The 17,561-nt window shown below is 50.5% G+C and overlaps 1 protein-coding gene across 1 annotated transcript in view; it reads right to left on the bottom strand.

The window, feature by feature from the left end:
* RASGRP1 (RAS guanyl releasing protein 1) overlaps nucleotides 1–16,988 on the bottom strand; it is a 77,049-nt gene extending 60,061 nt beyond the window's left edge. The window contains exons 1-2 of the mRNA XM_002717988.6: nucleotides 16,726–16,988; nucleotides 12,332–12,519 (exon numbers count right to left, since the gene is read on the bottom strand). Of these exons, the coding sequence (XP_002718034.1) occupies nucleotides 12,332–12,519; nucleotides 16,726–16,760 (223 nt within the window). The 5' untranslated portion in view covers nucleotides 16,761–16,988. The remainder of the gene's footprint in view (nucleotides 1–12,331; nucleotides 12,520–16,725) is intronic.
* Between the last annotated feature and the right edge of the window lie 573 nt (nucleotides 16,989–17,561).

Below are 17,561 nucleotides of genomic sequence, written 5' to 3' on the forward strand. Positions count from 1 at the left end.
TGTAGCAAAGACCTCAGCAACTGCCCCAGGACCTTTGAACACCCTGGTGGTGGTGGCAACTACAGGAGCTAATACAGGCCCCTTACCAGCTCCCTGAGCAAGTCAGGAAGAAGAGTTTCCCTTAGGAAGGCAGACATTCGGCACAGTGCTTGGGATGTCCACTCCCCATGTCAGACAGAGTGCCTGGCCCTGAGTCCTGCTTCCACTCCTGATCCCAACCAACTTCCTGCCAGTGCACATCGGGCAAGGCAGCAGGGAATGGCTCAAGCACCACCCACGTGGGAGAGCCTGATGCAGTTCCAGGCTCCTGGCTTCAGCCTGGCCCAGCCCCAGCTGCTTCTGGCATGTGGGGACTGCACCAGTAGGTGGGAGATCTCCGTCTTTCTGTCTCTTTGTCTGCCTTGGAAATAAAATCAATAAATAAGCAGTCAGGAACAGAAAGATAAGAACACTTCTTTAAAAATTGTTTTTGTTTCTAAAGGAAAAGCTTCTCTCCAACAAAACCATCTCACCTTCACTACACACAACAGAAGCTCATACCTAGAATTTTAAGAGAGTAGAAGTAGCTTTTTTCTCAGTTTCCTTCCATTAGTACAGACAATTAGTCATGGCCAGTGTAGTCAGCATTTAGCACTGGAAAGAACTGAGTATTCTCATAGTGCCCTTAATTCCTCATTAGCATTACTTCAGTTGCCAAGCAACCTTCGCTTTTACATATGACATTTGAAGGAGTTAACACCAGAAACATTTTTTTTTTTTTTAAATCAGTTCTAGGATGGAACAGCAACCCTGTGTGCTAGCATACCTTTGTAAATTCTCACGTTGACTACAATGTCATAACTGTTTCAAATGCACATTATTGAAAGCAAAGGGTTAATTACAGTGATTGATATCAAAAAGTTAAGACGATTATGGTTCATGTAAGAATCCACAGAAGAGAATCCAGCTAGAAACCACCAAGAATGGTGACTGGGCTTCTCTTGTTATTGGGTGGCAGAACAGGTGACTGTAACTTTTTTCTTCTCACTAGTCTGTATTTCCTGTTTTCTATAGTGAACATGAATAATTTTAAAAGTTATTAAAATTCAAAAAGTAAGTATAAGAATTGAATGGCAGATATTCATAAAAGAACTTATAAAATAGTGGGAATTCAATTACACGGTGTGATAATGATAGAAGCACTGTGTTGCTCATAGGAAACACTCAAAAGTTTAGCTATCACTAAGATAATATTTTAAAAGTTTATGTAAGGGGCTGGTGCTGTAGTGTGGCGGGTAAAGCTGTTGCCTGCAGTGCTGGCATCCCATATGGGCACCGGTTCTAGTCCTGGATGATCCTCTTCCGATCCAGCTCTCTGCTATGGCCTGGGAAACCAGTAGAAGAGGGCCCAAGTCCTTGGGCCCCTGCACCCACATGGGAGACCTGGAGGAAGCTCCTGGCTCCTGGCTTCGGATGGGCATAGTTTGGGCCATTGTGACCATTTGAGGAGTGAACCAGTGGATGGAAGATCTCTTTCTCTCTGCCTGTGCCTCTACCTCTTTGTAACTCTGGCCACCAAATAAATAAATCTTTTTTAAAAAAAAGTCTATGTAAGTAACCATTTTTATAATTGTCTGTTTTACCACAATGGAAAAAATTCTATGTAAAAACAATGGATACAATTGATATTAATAATTTAGAAAGCAAAGATTTAAATTTGGTTGGGTTTCTAAGTCTTCACCTTAAGGATACTGACTCAAACAGATCAAAAACACTTTCTAAAACACATCAATTCTCAAGAGATTTAGTTCAAGTTCACATTCAATATCACCATTGAGACCTCATTATAATTTCTCTTAGAAATTTTTAGTCTCAGAAAGCATTTCAACAGGGGCAGGTGTTGTGGTACAGTGGGTTAAGCCTCCACTTGCAATTCTGGCATCCCATTGGAGGGAAGGTTTGAGTCTCAGCTGCAGCTCTGTTAAGGTGCCTGGGAAAGCAGATAATGACCAAAGAAGCTTGTTGCTGTGGATTTGCTCTGAGAGGAGGAGCGTAGTGGGGGGAAAAAGGCACGGAGTCATCACACAGACCCCTGGAGTTGGGTGAAAGCGGGCCAGAGGCGAGCAGCCCACAGACTCGTTTATTTCAGTTGGTACAGCAGCTTATATAGCCGAGGCAGCCAATCTTGTCAAGGGGCGGTTTATGCCCTAACCAATCACAGCCTGTTGCCAGGCAGGCTCTGTTGCCAGTGGCCATCTTGGCATGGCCTTTTCATTCCACCACATTTCCCCCTTTTTGTTTATTTTTGAGCAACGGGAGGCATGATTCTTGGCCATACCATTGTTGACCCCAGTGACTCTGTGCCTCTGCCCCCACCCCACCATGCTCCTCCTCTCAGAACAAATCCACAGCAATAGTAGCTGGGCCCCTGCCCCCCTATAAGGTATACCTGGATTAAGTTCCTGGCCCCCTGTTTTGAGCAGGCTGACACTTGGCTATTACAGCCATTTGGAAAATGAACCAGTAGGTGGAAGATCAATCAATCTCTCTCTCTCTCTCTCTCTCTCTCCCTCTGCCTCCTATCAGTCTGCTTTTCAAATAAACAAATAAATGTATCTTTAAAAAGAAAGTCATCTCAACAGTATCATATCTAGGGGAAATAAGACTCTGACTCACAAAATAATCTATCTAAGCCCAGGGATTTTAAGCCAGTGGCAATTTCAGAAACAAAGCTGGAGTTTTTTAAACTTCAGAATTAATAAAAGGTAAAGTGGACAATTGAACTAGCTAAAAATGTAAAATTTCCATATACTATGAAACTAGCTAAAAAACAGAAACAAGATTAGAGCAAAACATGCCTATAGCATGTGATATTTAAAGAGGTAACAGGTTTTTCTTTTTAAATAATGAAATCTTTTTATGAATTTCCAACAAAAGCATTAAGCAGCAAATATTAAATAGGAAAAAGATATGACCAGTTTGTAAGATGAGACATACAGTTAGCATAGAAACTTAGGAAAACACACTCCAATAAGAGCTTGGTAATACAAGAGGGTATTTCCAAAAGTTCACAGGAAAATGAAATTAAAAGTTCATTTTGAGACAAAAATATTTTGAAATGCAGTTTCTTCAGAATACACATTTTCCATGAACTTTCTGAAGTTTGCTCATCCATGAGTAGTGCTTGTTCGTAAGTGGTGGCAAATCAAGGCAAATGATCCCACATATGGCCTCAATAACAGAGAGCGCACCAAATACTTGTGAAGAACAAAAATTCATGTGATCGATTTGGTGGGTTAGAACCAAGAGACAGTTTAATCCTGGAAGATCTTGAGAGTGCATTAAAAAACACAAACTCAGAGCACGAACTTCAACTCCAGAACAAGAATCTTAGAGTTTTCATTTTTAACTCCCACTGTCATTTCCTGAAGAAAACTCAGCCTCACTAATATTCGATTTCCTTTAAGGCACATGCTTCCTTTTTTTTTTTTTAAGACTTTATTTATTTGAGAGGTAGAGTTACAGACAGTGAGAGGGAGAGACAGAGAGAAAGGTCTTCCGTCTGCTGGTTCACTCCCCAAATGGCTGCAAAGCCAGAGCTGAGCAGATCAGCAGCCAGGAGCTTCTTCCATGGGTGCAGGGCCCAAACACTTGGGCCATCTTCCACTAATTTCCCAGGCCACAGCAGAGAGCTGGATCAGAAGAGGAGCAGCTGGGACTAGAACTGGTTCCCATATGGGATGCCAGCACCACAGGGGGAGGATTAACCTACTGTGCCATGGCGCCGGACCCAGTTCCTTTTCTTTGAAGAACCCATGAAGATTTTGTTTTATAAGATACATAGGTGAAAGCAGCAGAATTATGGTAAAACTATTACTTTGTCCTCATTCAAGGATAGCAAATTAAATTCCCCACTTTCAGGCTTCACTACCATCTCAACACTTGGCTGTGTGAGCATGCTCTGTCCCTGGAAGCCAGGAGTGAGCAGGTACATGTTTAACAACGGGCTCTCCAGGGGAGGGAGTGAGGAGGAAGCCCTCACAAGTAGCTGCCTCCCGAGGTATTCATACACCCAGCACAGGCAATGCCAAGCTCCTGGCACGACTTCTCTGAATGAGGAGCTGGGAAGGGGCGCATGGTAGCATCTCTTCACCTACTGTAGGTACAGCAGACAGAACTCAAAAACAACAAGACAATGTGGTGCTGTATTAGGAAGTGATGACATCTGAGCACTTCTTACCTTGGTTTTCAACATATTTAATTTTTAAGGATTTATTTATGTATTTGAAAGTCAGAGTTACAAAGAGAGAGAGAGAGAGACAGAATCTTCCATCTGCTGGTTCACTCCCCAGATAGCTACAGCAGCCAGCAGTGAGCCAGCTTGAAGCTAGGAGCCAAAAGCTTCGTCCAGGTCTCCCAAGTGAATGTCAGGGGTCCCAACACTTGGTCCATCTTCCTTTGCTTTTCCCAGGCCATTAGCAGGGAGCTAGATCAGAAGCAGAGCAGCCAGGACATGGACTGGCACCCATCTGGGGTACTGGCATTGTAGGTGGCAGCTTTCTGCTATGCCACAACACTGGCCCCAATATATATTTAATTTTTGATGATGGTTATGTTTAAAAGTAGCTTGCAAAATTCATGAAAATTCAAGAATAGGTTCTTGGGAGCTAGTGCAAGCCACTCCAAACCTGGCTAGAGATAATGAAATAACACTTCTATTCTCACATTTTTCTCTCTCTACGAAGAAACAAAAATAAGACATACACCCCCTTACTCCCCTAGGTGTCTTCAGCACATGACACATTACTTTTGCCCTCTGATTTTATGACTCTCTCACATTGGATTTACACCGTATGCAGGATCAGGGGCAAATTAAAACACAGGGCCGGCTGGCACAGTGGCTCACTAGGCTAATCCTCTGCCTGCTGCGCCAGCACCCTGGGTTCTAGTCCCGGTTGGGGCACCAGTTCTGTCCTGGTTGCTCCTCTTCCAGTCCAGCTCTTTGCTGTGGCCCGGGAGTGCAGTGGGGGATGGCCAAAGTCCCATGGGTCTCCCGCATGGGGGACCAGGAGGAAGCACCTGGCTCCTGGCTTCGGATCGGCACAGTGTACCGGCCTCAGCGTGCCGGCTGTAGCGGCCACTTTGGGGGTGAACCAACAGAAAAAGGAAGACCTTTCTCTCTGTCTCTCTCTCACTGTCTAACTCTGCCTGTCAAAAACAAAACAAAACAAAACAAAAACACAGGGCCCCTTGTTCAATGATCATTATGTCTCAAGAGTGTGACAGCATTCAACCAGGGCCAGGGCCCTGTGCGTCCTCACAGGCGACACATGCGTGAAGCTGGCCGTGCCTACACTCTTGTTCTTATCCTGCCAGCCACTCTAAGGCAACCCACCTAGGTAACAGCCCAAACTCACCGCCACTGCAGAGCAAAGGATACCATCCAGCAGTTGTAACCGCTTCAGGCTGGGGGTAGCACCTGCACTTCAAATGACCTCCGGGGTCTCAGGGTCAATTACTGCTATTTCTTTCAATTATCAAACAGACTAGGCTTGCCTATGCTGGGTCCTAATGTATTTTCTTTTTCTTTTTCTTTTCTTTCTTTCTTTTTTTGACAGGCAGAGTGGACAGTGAGAGAGAGAGAGAGAGAGAGAGAGAGAGAGAGAGAGAGAGAGAGAGAGAAAGGTCTTCCTTTTGCCATTGGTTCACCCTCCAATGGCCGCCAGGGCTGGTGCACTGCGGCCAGCGCACCACACTGATCCGAAGGCAGGAGCCAGGTGCTTCTCCTGGTCTCCCATGGGGTGCAGGGCTCAAGCACTTGGGCCATCCTCCACTGCACTCCTGGGCCATAGCAGAGAGCTGGACTGGAAGAGGGGCAACCGGGACAGAATCCGGCGCCCTGACCGGGACTAGAACCTGATGTGCCAGCGCCGCTAGGCGGAGGATTAGCCTGTTGAGCCGTGGTGCCGGCCGTCCTAATGTATTTTCACCATGGACTTAACTTTCATGTCAACACATCATTTTACAAGGCCCACCGGCAAAGCACTAGGAAACACCTCTCTAATTCCTTCCTAGCTTTGCCACTATGTAGAGACCTCGGACCCAGGAGGATGGAGCTCCATTAGGGAGCACTGCCTTACGACACCACTGGAAACTGTTCTGAGCATTGCATAAAGGTGGAAACGGACGCTACGACTGTTGACTTCGAGTGCAAAGAAACAGATCGTAGTGCAACAGACATCCACCTTCTGTTCGTTTCCATGGCCACAAGCCAGGCTGAGCGCTCTGCAGGGAGTTCACTGCAGCTGAGAACAGACAGAAATGCAGGAAAATCTGAGAGAAGTGGTTGCAAACTGGCTCCTGGACAGGACTGCTCTCCCTATAGGCCCGACAGGATTACCTTCTCTAAAACACGGGTGGGGAGCCCTTTTTCTGCCAGGGCCGTTTGGATATTTCTAACAACATTCGTGAGCCATGCAAAATCATCAATTTCAACATCAGCCTGCTATAGATTTGTTGAATTCAAGCCCTTCCTGCAGCTGCCTTGGCAAGGCCAGTCCATGTGAATTCCCAGGCCTTGTGTGGTCCGTGGTCTGGATGGTCCCAGCCCCCGCAGCAGCATGCAGAGGCTGGCTTCCCCACACACTGCTCCAGCTCATAGAGTTGAAAAACCCAGGTGCTCCATTGCTTCTGCAGCACTCTGCGCCCATCTGGTGTCCCTCGAGAGCCTGTGGCATTGCCGTCTGCGGGAGGCCCAGCAAGCCGCTGGCTGACACTACTCTGCATCGCTCCACGGGCCCCTCCACCCCCATCGTGACTGTGGGCTCAATGCAAAAGTCAGGGTGACCAGGAGTCGTCCGCACACTGAACCCACCCCCACCAATGAGTGCTCGTGGTACACTGGAGGGTCTCTCACATGCTCTCTCTCTCTCTCTCTCATGCATTAAAAGTCATCTCTTGGGATGTATTTACTGAACAAAACTTCCTGGAGTTCTTGACACATTTTAAGCCTTTTACGACTGCCTCGGCTCTCCACTGCAGAAGGAGATGTGCTACAAACGGTGCTACAAAGGAGAGCAGAGAAGAGCAAATGGATCTCCCATCTCCTCCCTCCTCGGGCCCGGCAGCAACGCTAACTCCCACTCACCAGAGGGCAGATGCACCTGCCTGGGGCCCCGGCTGAAGCCAGCTGTCAAAGCACGCAGCACAGGGCTCCGCAGGTCACAGCATCCTCTTTACTTAACACTAACTCCCTCCACAGGACCAAGAGCAGCCAGGCCTGGGAGCTGCTCTGATGGGGGTGCCCCAATGACCATCCTTTCCATGGCAAATCTTGTGCTGTGGCTCCCAGTGACTGGCGCTCCACCAGGGAGGCTGCCAGGACAGCTCCTGCCCAAAGTGCCGGTTGTCAGCGGTGGGTAAGGTTGCTGCCTCCTTCCCGGCACCACCTGACTTTGGGCCTTGGAGTCTTGTGTTCTTAGAACTAAGCACCCAGTGCTGTAAGGCTCCTGAGTCTGTTCTTGCGCTCCTGCTGCCTTCTGGGCACCTTGCTTGCTTGCCCTCACAGACTTGAAGTTGCTCAGTGCTGAGAACCACCCCGGTCTCCCTCTGCCATGGTTCCAACAAGCATGTTTGCCTTCCCTGGACCTGAGTTTAGGAACAGGTATATTTACCCCTAATGAACTTTAACATCCCAACTGTTCTGTGATGGGGAAAACACCCCCATGGGTCTGGGGGGTATTTCTAGCTTTGGAGGTCTTTCGGCAGCACTCATACAATACACACGGTCATTTGTTCACTTGGCTCCAGAGAGAATTTCAGGCAGACACCTGGCACAGAGACGGGGGAAATAACTATTTCTAACAACGAAGGGGATTACATTTCTAATCTGGGGAGACCCAGCCTGCAGAAGGAAGGGCACGGGAGGCAGGCCTGTCGTGAGTACATGCAGGTCTCCTGCGCGCAGGAGAGCCTGTGTTAGGACAGAGACCTGTGCTTGCTCCAGCTCGGGTTGCAGGTGGCTGCTAGGGGCAGTTGAGGGAGAACATGAGCAGCGTGGCTTCTGTTTAGTCCGGCAGCCTGGGGCAAGTTGTTTCAATTCTCAGAGGCTCGGTTTACTTTCCTGTTTGTCCAGTGCAGATAAGAACACCCAACCTGCCTATTTCAGACTTATTGTACTGAAGAAAATCAATACGTATGAAATTCCAAGGTAAAAAATTAGCAGCAGTCCATAAATACAGGGTGCTGGGATGTCTTGCCCTCCGCACTGACGGGTACGATAAGACACTGGGTCTCCACCTGCATCCCCCCTGGGGGCAAGAGGGATGCTTGTGGAGCTGCTTCCCGGGGCACCTGCTGCCTGCTCCTTCTGAGGCCACTGGACGCTGTCTGGCACTGAGAGAGGGCAGGCAAAGACACTCCGAATTCCGACCTTTGAAGCGTTCCATCTGGTCCCCAGTGCTGGCAGTCCCCTCACAGTGTGAAAGACCTTTGGAAAGCCCAGAAGATCTCATAGGTTTTCCCTACCACTGGAACAGATGGTGCGATTCACATGTGTTTGACATAACTGTACCAGGTTGTGACGCTCTACCTCATTAGCTTAGCTGAAGAGTGGATTAGCCAGCAACACTGCTCTCAGAACGCTAAGCATGACCTCCGATTAAAACAGAAAGTGGGAGTGTGTTCCTTCATGGACTCAAGACTCAAGTTTCTACCCACTGAGCTGTAACCCCGCATGCGGCACTGACAGGCTTGCTGAGAGCTTCTAGTGCACCTGGGACTCGTGGGTGCAGCTCCCCATCCTGAAAAGCACTGTCCTAATGCCTTCTTCCCAGAACAGCGTGGGTGGCAACTAGAGGTTAATAATGTTAAAAGACAGCCATCCGCAGGACTCCTACATGTCCTCGATGCTTTCCACAGTATGCAGACTAATGCCTACAAATGTGAAGCCCACTACTGCCAGAAAACCCCGCTGCAAGTCAGGCACGCTCTCCAGAAGTGTCCGACAGATTCTCAAGGATGATGAAAGCACTCTGTTCACGCTGTCCAGCAACAGCCAGCCTCTCGTGGCCGCCGAGCACAGGGAGCAGGCCTGGTGGGGCACAGGGATTAAATTTTACACTTGCCGTAACTTTCATTCATTGAAGTGTATATAAAAACAGCCATATGTGGCTACTCTACTGGACAGTGCAGCTCCAGCCAATCCAAACCTCCTTCAGGCCTCTGCATGGTGAGGCGGAAAAGCCAGTAGCAAGTAAATTAACTAGTTAATTAGTCTATACCTTCAGTGCAGTCTTTTCCTTTTTTTTTTTTTTTCCAAGTTGATGGGAGGAGTAGCTAAAATCAAGTCTGGGGGCTGGTGCTGTGGGGTAGTGGGTAAAGCCACTGCCTGTGGCACTGACATCCCATATGGGTGCCAGTTTGAGTTCCGGCTGCTCCACTTCTGGCTACCTGCTAATGTGCCTGAGAAAGAAGCAAAAGACGGCCTGAGCACTTGGGCCTCTGCACTCATGTGGGAGACCTGGAGGAAGCTCCTGGCTCCTGGCTCCAGTCTGGCCCAGCCCGGGCCGTTGTGCTATTTGGGGAGTGAACCAGCAGATGGAAGTCCTCTCTCTCTCTGCCTCTGCCTCTCTGTAAAACTGCCTTTCAAATAAATAATCTTTTAAAAAAATGAGAAGACATCTAAACTCACTAACAAAAGGCAAAGCTGACTATATTATTCTTTTTCTGGATCAGAAGTGGAGTAGCCAGGACTCGAACCTGCGTTCATGTGGGATAAGCGCCACAGGAGGTGGCTTGAGCTGCTGCACCATAATGCCAGTCCCTAAATGGCAATATCTAGAGCAACACTTTTCTAGAGACATCTGGGAAAATGACGAGCAAGGGGAGAGTCAAGTGGACCATTAGTCCCTCTCTGTGTGTCCTCGGATCACCTCAGCAGGATCCTCCGCAGCACCAGCACACAGTGGCTGTGGGTCATTCTTTGTCTTAAGGTCTCCTGCTGCTCCGGGACCCACCCACCCTGCAGCGCAGTCACCCCAGGCACAGGCTAACCAATCGTCAAAGGAAAGAGTCACACATGAGAGCAAGAGCAGGGTTCCAATCCCAGACAGAAGGTGCTGTCTTCCATTCCCTTCGGGCATTGCGTGTCTTTCCTCCTTTGCCTCCTTCTTGAGAATTCTGTGAGAGGACACTCCACACTACACAATACACACAACCCTGAGATCTTACCTTCCTGCAGGATTCCCACGGCCCAAGAAAAACGAGCACAAATGGAGGCTGTTCTCCTTGATCCGCGCCCTCACCCACGCTGGACGTCTCAGCGTCTACACGGTAATGGAGAACTTACTTCTTACCTTCCCTGTACACCCTCACTATCACCACTCTGTGCTTTGCACACATGTTTTCCCCAACAGTGCATTCCTCAGGTATTGCAATTTCCACTGGGACACATGGATTCTCCTGGTGCATTGGCCAGCACAGTGTCAGATGCCATTAGGGGTTTAATCAGTGCTTCTTGGTAATGGATAAAAGACCATTAGATGCAATGGGATTTTAAGTTTTGTTTTGTTTTTTTTTTTTTTTTTTTTTTTTTGTTCAACATATTGCAGACAAGAAATGTAGCACTGCTCTTGTAGGATTTGTTCAGGGTAGTGGATTAGGCTTGGTGATTGTGGAGAAGGACTTCAGTATACACTTTTCTTGCTGAAAAACCGTCGTCAGCTCAGCCCTAGTTGTATGATTAGCACAGGAGGAAGGGAAGGTGTGATAAACACATTTCAGGTCCGGGTTTTCTCAAGAGTTAAAACAGAGACTACAAATCCTTTTGCTGAGCCAGTTGCAGTGTTCTGTGATGGCCGGGAAATGCGACTACCACAAATGGGGTCAGGAACCTTGCTGTTCACTCAGGCTGGGAAGCAGGTGCACAAGAAGACCGTGACAAACTAAGTGTTCCTCACCGGCCCGGCTGCTCTGGCCCGCGTCTTCCAGCTCATCTCCCTGTGTGTTTACCCTTGAAGGCTGTTTTGAAACTGAAAGCCTTTCATTCTGCTCCCACTTTAGTCCTTAACAAAAGCTTAGAGTGCAAATAGGGGAAACAATACTAAGCTAGTAATAAAAAAAAAGTCTCTCTCTTCTCCAAGTTAAAAAGTCTACAACAAACAGCACTTCAGATTCTCTAAGAGGGGTTCCTGTATCAGCTGCAGCAGCATCACCCGGGAACCTGGCAGATGCAAACCCTTGGGCCCCGCCTCCCAGACCTATCAAGCAGAACCTTTGGGGTGGGGCCTGGTAATCTGTATTATGGGTGGGGGGGGAGAACCTTTGTGTGATCTGATGCACTAGCATTTGAGAACCATTGCTTTAAACCAATGTTGACATGGCTTGAACTAGTCAACGTACTAAAGCACATGAAGTAAGTATCCCCAAGACTGGAAGTCTTCCCCATTCCTAAAACCAAGCACCCAACACATCCAGCACTGAACCGTCCCAAGGCTGATCTAAGAGAGCTCTTAAGACCCGGGGTCTCACCAGGCCTCCTGCAGGCCACAGGGCCTGGGGTGGGCTGGTGCCTCTGAGCTGAGCCAGAGGCTCATCTGCATCACGCGAGAAGAGAAACACACAGGGGGACACAGGAAACACCATGCTGGAAATCCTTGAACTCAAAGGTTTCTTTGCAATCCATCAATTTTAATTTCTTTTTGGAGAGGAGCATGTATTTTGTAATTTTCAATCATTTCACAAATAATCAAAAGAAAGACGGTGCTGATGAAATGAAAGAAAAATCATTTCAGATATTCGCTTATCAGCTGCACCCGCTGACCTAGTGAGTGTAGACAATTCACACGCATATTTCCCAGCTCTTCGCTCCTTCATCAAAAGGCTTATTAACCGGCATCCTCTAGTCATGGGCATTCTTGCTCTCCTCCTCCACCCCAAGCACCCGCTACATTGTAAGGGGCTTTACTGAAACTTTGTCTGAATGATGTGAAGACTTTCACATTTCTGTTTGATACCAGCGTTCGCTCCCATAGCATTATCTTTACAAAGCCACAAGAACACAAGGACAGAAAAGTGTCCAAGCACCAGACGCACAGCATCATTTTCTGATCTTTTTCGTCACAACACAAACCTCCAGCCTAAGAAAAAGGGAAATGCACACTCCGCTCAGAACTTTTCTCACTTTAAATTGCACCTCTCATCACGACCTATTACACCCACATCGTCATGTGCCACGAGCAGTGCAGACTGCCTCCAACAGCTCAAAGGCTCACAAGCTATTTTTAAAGCACTTTTTAAGGAAGAACAAAGTAATGTGGCAGTTTTTAGGTATGCGGGCAATTAGCCAACTCACCAAAAGATTGAATGCAGCTGTCAATGAGATCGTCCAGGCTGGCTCCTTTGGCTAAGTGTCCCAGAGAAACCATCATTCGGAACTGGGTGATCTGGGCCAGGCTGGGATGGGAAGGGAGAGGGCTGCTGGCTGGTGGCTTCGCCTCTAGTCTCGCTTTTGGGCCAGCTCTGCAGCCATGGGAAGGTTTCCTGGGGAAAGAGAGAAGGCAGTGAGGGCCAGCGGAGCCGCAACTCCCCAATCCAAAGGCAGACTGGAGAGGAAAGGAGCGCAGATAAGACAATTAATCCCGGGAGCTGGGCTGATGGAAGACATACCCCTCCCACTTGGCCAATGCACCAAACGGACTGGTTGTCTGTTAAAGAGACATCTCCCCAGCAAATGACAAGGTGAGATTGCAGGCTCGCCTGTCGGGCTTCAACCTGGCATTCCGATTGCTCGGTCCTGCTGTCTCCTGGTTCCCCAAGAGGAGAAGCAGAGGAGGGGGTGTGTGTTGGCAGTCCTTAGCTTCTAGCAATAACTTTTTATTTTAGCTGCCAGGCCACCAACTTAAAATCTCGAGAACTATTTCAGTTGGTCTCATCTTCAACTAAATTCACTCATTTTGAGCAAGACCAGACATTCCACAGAAGGTCAGGCAGCCTTGGAAGCATCTTCAAGGACCTTGGGAACGAAGTCAAAGACTCAAGAGCCATGTTCACAGAGTGAGGTTTAGGTTAAGCTGGGGGTGTTTAGAGTTTAACTTAGTCCTGCCTTTCTTACACATCTCAGTTGCTTTTCAGATCCCGTTTTTCATTCTCGATAATGCAGGTAAGTCATAATGAGTCATTTTATCACTAAATGGCATTCTATCAAATCCTTACTTGGCTCCTTAACAATTAAAAAAGCAAGCAAAGCTATGAGAACTCTGTTCCAGAATTAAATGTAAAAGGACAAGTTTGGGTCTAGAAATGGCTTTGGAGCCCAGGGGGCCTTCACCACTCACGTTTAGCTTTATCTTTGGTCAGGATCTCACTGGTACAAGTCACTTTGCAAAATGACTTCTGAAGGTTAAGTATTTCATTTTCTTCTCTATTAAAACAAGTACATGCACATATACACCGATACATATCTACATCTTTGAAGGCTTCACAGTGATGGATGCTGTTGCTGGTAACTGCTTGGAACAGATAGTTTCATTCTCCTCTCCCTACTGTGGCTTTGGCTATTTAAAAATTTACTACCAAGGAAGGGGAGGGGGGAGAAAATATACTCTATATGCAGATGTTAGCTATTCACTACATAGTGTGATAAACACAGAATGTCATCAGTTAATCAGCTCAGTGCTTAGTCTCTGAACAAGACATTGTGGACAGGCCAGAGGGGAGCATAGTGAGTCTTATGAAAGCACTTTGTCAACTATAAAACGTGCTCAGTATACATCTGCTGTTATTATAGAAAGGCAATCCAGAAGTTCCTTAATAGAAAAAACAAGTTAAAGGGCCAGACACTGGGCACATGTGGGTTTTGGGACATCAGACTGCTAAAACCCAAGTTTCCTGAATTATGGGCCACTCAGCACATGGCCATTCTCAGGCAGGGAGCAGCTCCTGGGTTTCTGTTTCTAACGCCTTCCAGGGCGCTGGCCTGTAGCGGCCCCTGAGCTCTGCTCCAGCCTGGGGCAGGACCAATGAAATCCAACCAACAACCGTCACTGGGCCTCTGTGAATGCAAGGCAGTGATTCCTGAAAGATCAAGCTGATAGCCCAAGACTCAGCTGGGTTTCTGGCCCTTACGAGATCTCTGCCCAGGCCCTGGGATAGCCCCATGATCAGATCAGCATCTGAGAACAAAAGAGGAATGGCCACCATGAATTGAGCACCCACACTACAGCAGGCCACGTGCTGGGCACTGGCATCGTCTTCAAAGCCTGCAGCCCGGAAAGCCGTGGTCTCCATTCCATGATGTTGAAATGAGCTCAAAGAGGCTCAGTGACACAGTCAAGGCTGCACAACTCCTGTGCATCCGATCTGGGACTGTCCCCAGTGCCTTTATGGCTCGATTCCTTTAATAAACTTACTATGCCTAGAACTGGGCACAGCAAGTAGAGTCCCACACAGAGGATAAAAGGTCAGCTCCACTGAAAACCCAAGTCAATCCCTCAGCAGCACAGCGACCACACCTCCTGCAAGTCACCAGGACTGCTGTGGGGACCCCAGGGCCCCCCAGAGTCCTCGGGCTCACCTTCCAAACCCCTCTCCTCCAGCTGGGCAGGACCAGGCTTGGAAGGGCAACCTGACTGGCCACTGGGAAAAAGACCAGAAGCCAGCCTCCTGTGCCCTGTGCCATAGCCCTCGGTGGACCACCTTGCCCACCTGCACACACGGGCCCGCCTGGCCGGAGCTGCAGGTTACTCAGCTCTCTGCCCTAGCTGCCGCTTTCTCAGCAGTAAGCTCTCCACTCAAGACAGAGTAACGTTATTCCTAGTACGAGTTTCTGTTTCTCTCACGTTTTCCATGACCCTTCTCCCTAGACCCTGCAGAAGAGGTGACAACTCGTAGAAGCTGCATCTGCAGACAGAACTCTTCCTGTGGGGGCTGGGGACACGGCTGGAGGTCAAAAAGAAAAGAAAAAAAAATTTGCTCTCTTGGCTGGTGGTATCCAGTATTCAAGGCCCTGAGCCGTCCCTCTCCTGGAGTCTAGCCGTGCTGCTTAGTGTCACCAGGAAGAGGACCGGCCTTGGTTTAAAAGGCAGAGTCAGACACTTTTACCAGAACCAGAAGGGGCTGAGGCAGATCAGGTATTAAGGACAAACCTGAGCATTCAGGGTAGAACAACAGAAAGAAGAGAGCGATAAAGACGCAGGCTGGGGAATACGGAGGCCACAGAGACTCAGCAGGCTTGGACATGAGAATCAGAGAAGAGAAAATTTTAAAAAACCTAACTGCCCCCTAAGAAGTCTACGAAGACGGGCATTATTTGGTTCATAGCCTAGGAAACTGGGCTCTTACTGCATTCTTACTGGTGTCCGTGTGGAAAACCTTGAAATTGCTGTCTCTTCCATGACACCGTGGTAGACAAGGATTTTAAAAATGCTTACAGGCAGAACTGAGGGTGTTTTCACAACCCAAAGGAGAAAAGACCTCTATGTCTGAAAAAGCATATTTTCAAGGGATAGGAACCAAATCCTTCCTGGCTGGCCTCTCTTCTTGTGAATTAAAAACAAAAAAACCAAAACCAAAATCCTCGAGAGAAATGCATTCACTTGAAACGTCCCCGGAGCCTAAAACGTGGCCAGACTCCGTGGGTTTGCAGACAGCTAAACCCGAGCGGACTAAGGGGAGAGCCTCTCTATGCAGGCACAGGTGCCGGAGGCCAGGGCCCTGCTTCAGGCTGAGCTGGCGAAGCGCGGCTTCCACAGCTGTCTCTGCTAGGGACGGTGACTTTTATTGGCATCCAGTGAGGATTTCTTCCAGTCTCGTCCTCTCCGCCACTCTCCCGCATAGCGCACTCACTCTAGTGCAAAGCACAGGACTGCACGCTCAGGACACGACTTGGTGGGGGGGTGGGGTGGTGAGCGGCAGGGAGGTGCAGCACCCAAGCCTCCTGCCTCTACCGGGTATGGCTGGGCAGGCCGGGTACTGGTATGTCACATCAGCCTACGGGAACCAGGCGACGAGCGAGCCGCAGGCCAGGGTCAGGCGGCTGCCTAGGCGCCTGCCTGCTTCTGGTCCTTTGGGGACAAACTCAAAGTTGCCTGCTCCCTCCCCGCCGGTTTCTCCTGCTAAGACCCTCCGAAAACATCTCTGCAGATTCACAGTGGGGTAGGGGGAGGGAGGAGCGCAGGTTCCCACTCAGAAGGTTCTACAGTTCGCTGACCCACGGCTCCGGAAACTTTGCTGGGGCAAGGGGATCAAGTGGGGCCACCTGCCCTTGATCGCCACTAGCGGGGTCGGCCGTCCGGGCAAGGCCGGGAGAGCGCGCCAGGTGGCGCTGCCGGGGCCCGGCACGCGCGCGCTCGCAGCAGGTGCAGGGGGCACGGAAAGTCGGCGAGTGGGAGCCCTGGGGTGCATGGCGGGAGGGTCTGGGAGAGGAGATCGGCGAGCGGGCGCGGGTAGGTGAAGGGCTCGGATCTCGCAACTCTGGGTCCCGCCAAGTGACCTGTGCCGCGCCGCCTCCACGGCCCCAGCGCTCTCCGCCACCCCCCTTCAGACGCGTCCGCCCCCCGCGCGCTTCTCACCCGACTTCAGCCGAGACCAGGCTCCCGCCGACCCCCACCCCAGGCCAGCCACTTCCCTCCAGGCAGGAGCCCCGTCAGCCGCCGCCAGGGCATCACGGAGCGGATCGCAGGGGGCCGCCCGCGCAGTTGCCCCTACCCAGGCGCTCCGAGGGCCGCCACCGCCGCCGCGCGTACTCACCGCGGAGCCTCTCTCGCCTTGCCCAGCGTGCCCATGGCCACGGCTCGCGCTCCAAGAGCCGGTCACCTGGCGCGGCGGGACGGGCTCGGCGGGGTGCGGCGCATCGGGCCTCTCCCACGGGCCCTCGCCGCCCCCGGCCGCCGCTCTCCGAGCCGGGCGAGCCGGAGCGAGGCGCACCCGCAGGCACAAACTTTGTGCGAGCGCGCCCCCTTCGCGCGCGCGCTCCCTGGCCGGGCGCACCACCTGACGGGCGCCGACGCTGCGGCTGGGGGAAGCGCCGGGCGCCCTGCAGCTCCGCGCCCGCACCTGCCCCCTCGCTGCGCGGCGCCCACAGCTGCGCCTCCTGCAGTTCTCTCCTCCCCCTGCCTGCCCCAAGCTCTCCCCGCCGAAGGGTTCAGTCCAGCCCGAGCCGGAGAGGGGTGGTTCCCCTGATCCCACCAAGCCGTGGGCTGAGAAAACGGGCCTCACCTCGGGGCCCTGGTGGGACCCGCTCGCGCCCGCAGGCCCCTCTCGCAGTTAGCCATCAGAACGCGGGGTCGTGGTCGGGGTAAGGAAATCAGGCACTATGTGGAGGTGCCTTAACCTGCGCATTTGGCTTTCCCATGGCAGTGAGCAAAACTGGGCTGAAGAGGCGTGCGGGGAGCCTTGACGGCGGGCGGCGGGGGTGGAGGTGCGCCCGGAGGCCCGATGCACATCGGGAGGCAGATGCCTGGCACCTGAGGGCAGAGGAGGAGGGGTAGGGGCGGCGGGGACAGCTCGCTTCCAGTATTGGGGCGCCCGGCAGACCTGGCCGCGAGCGGAGGCCTGCCCTGCCTCTGTGGTCCGAGCGAGGGTGG

The sequence above is a fragment of the Oryctolagus cuniculus genome, chromosome 12 (assembly GCF_051225735.1).
Source record: "Oryctolagus cuniculus isolate XC-2025 breed Fujian yellow rabbit chromosome 12, ASM5122573v1, whole genome shotgun sequence".
In the NCBI taxonomy this organism is placed as follows: domain Eukaryota; kingdom Metazoa; phylum Chordata; class Mammalia; order Lagomorpha; family Leporidae; genus Oryctolagus; species Oryctolagus cuniculus.